At 49.4% G+C, this 1,849-nt stretch overlaps 1 protein-coding gene across 1 annotated transcript in view; it reads right to left on the minus strand.

The window, feature by feature from the left end:
* The window catches only part of FBLN5 (fibulin 5), a 99,876-nt gene that overhangs the window by 64,891 nt on the left and 33,136 nt on the right, over window positions 1–1,849 (minus strand). Inside the window, exon 4 of the mRNA XM_012656739.1 lies at window positions 962–1,216. Within this exon, the coding sequence (XP_012512193.1) occupies window positions 962–1,216 (255 nt within the window). The remainder of the gene's footprint in view (window positions 1–961; window positions 1,217–1,849) is intronic.

Genomic DNA, 1,849 nt, shown 5'->3' on the forward strand with positions numbered 1-1,849 from the left:
AGAAAGTAGTGTAATATAACCAGCCCAGCCTCTTTTAGAGTTGGTTACAGCTCAACACTCCAGACCCCTGAAATGGAACCAGCAAAAATCTCACTATGTAGACTAATGGTCTCCAAAACCTTTGGGGTATAGGAAGGAAATATTAGAACTTCAATTCATTTTTATTTTGATCACATCCTTTTAAATTTCCTATTTCTTACATGACCTCTATGCTCCTCAAACCATTAGTATGACAAGGTATGTATGTAATTTATAAATATCCATATAATGGAAGTCCAGGCTCAAAAGGTTTTGCAGATGGGGTACACAATCAAAAAAGCTTGGAGCCTTTAGACCATCTGCCAAAGCTGGAGACACTTACAAGGTTTTGGCGTGACCACAGCCAAAGGGACCCGGGAGGATCCAGGTAATGCTCCTCCAAGGCCACACTGGCCGACAGAACCCAAAGCTCTCTAGGACACTGTCATACCCCTTGCCAGCCCCTTCGTGGCTCATGATGTCCCACGTCTGCTTCTTCCCAGAGTTCTACCCTTGCTGTGTGTGCCCATCAGACAGGCTCCTTTTGGCCAAAAGAACATGAGTTCTCACCCAAGTAACCTACTCTCTTTCCAGAACAGTGGGCCTTGGCCCCCAAGGCTTCATCTATTGCAGGAACACACGTTCCTTTCAAGGGTGAGGGGTGCTAAATACAGAGCTTGGGCCCCTTCTAGATTCTCTCTCTGGGATTCACTTACTAAGTCTGACCAGATGCATTCGTTATTTAGTTGAGAAAGCATGAGCTTGTTTTCATATCTATAGATGAGTGAGAGAGAGACAGAGTGCGAGAGAGAATGTAGAAAGTGAGTCACTGTTTCACTGGTGCATTGACTGGTAGCTAACAACCCATTTGGGGTGGACATGCTGGATTCAGACGAGGCCTTCGCCAAGCATGAGGGGAGGAGGAAAAGGCTGGGCCACTCACCCACACACTGGTTGCTTTCATCCATCTGGTATCCAAAGCGGCATATGAGAGGCCTCGAGATCGTGGGGTAGTTTGGAGCTGACAGTGGTGGAGCAGCCGCTGGGTATGGCCCTGAGTAGGCGTTCGAATAAGGGTTCGAGTAGGGCCCTCGGTACACTGGGTTTGTTCGGGGGATGCATAAATACCCGCCATTCTGGTTAACACACATCATGTCTCCTCGGCAGGCCTCGGGGATGGTCCGGCACTCATCGATATCTGCAAGGGCCAGGAAAGGACGAGCGTTAGTGGCCCCCACGCGCCTTGTGCACGGTGCATATTTAAGCAGAGCTCTGCACCAGGAGTGGCAAGAAGGACCCCCAAACACACTTCACCAGCATCTGCTCTCAAACACCTGGACGGTCCCCGGCTCATCGCAGGCAGGTACTCCCAATGTTGGCCCAACTGAATCAAGGTGACCAGCGTCACCCAAACATCAGCCTTTCAAATACCACCAGCACGAATTTGACCATATCCACAAAAACCTTGCTGTGGTTTGAATGTCCCCTCTAAAACTCATATTGAAACTGAATCCCCGAGGTGGCCGTATTGAGAGGTAGAACCTTTAAGAGGTGATTACGTCATGAGGGTTCTGGCCTCATTAATGGATTAATCCATTCATGGATTAATGGGTTAATGGGTTATCACAGGAGTGGAGCTGGTGGCTTTGTAAGAATAGGAAGAGAGACCTGAGCTAGCACGCTTGGCCCCCTTGCCAGGCGCTGCCCTGCGCCACCTCGGGACTCCGCAGAGGCCCCACCAGCAAGAAGGCCCTCGCCACATGCCGCCCCTTGATCTGGGTCTCCTCAGCCTCCGTAACTGTAAGAAATAAATTTCTTTTCTTTATAATTT

Source organism: Propithecus coquereli, unplaced genomic scaffold (assembly GCF_000956105.1).
Source record: "Propithecus coquereli isolate 6110/MARCELLA unplaced genomic scaffold, Pcoq_1.0 Scaffold516, whole genome shotgun sequence".
NCBI classification, from domain to species: Eukaryota; Metazoa; Chordata; class Mammalia; order Primates; family Indriidae; genus Propithecus; species Propithecus coquereli.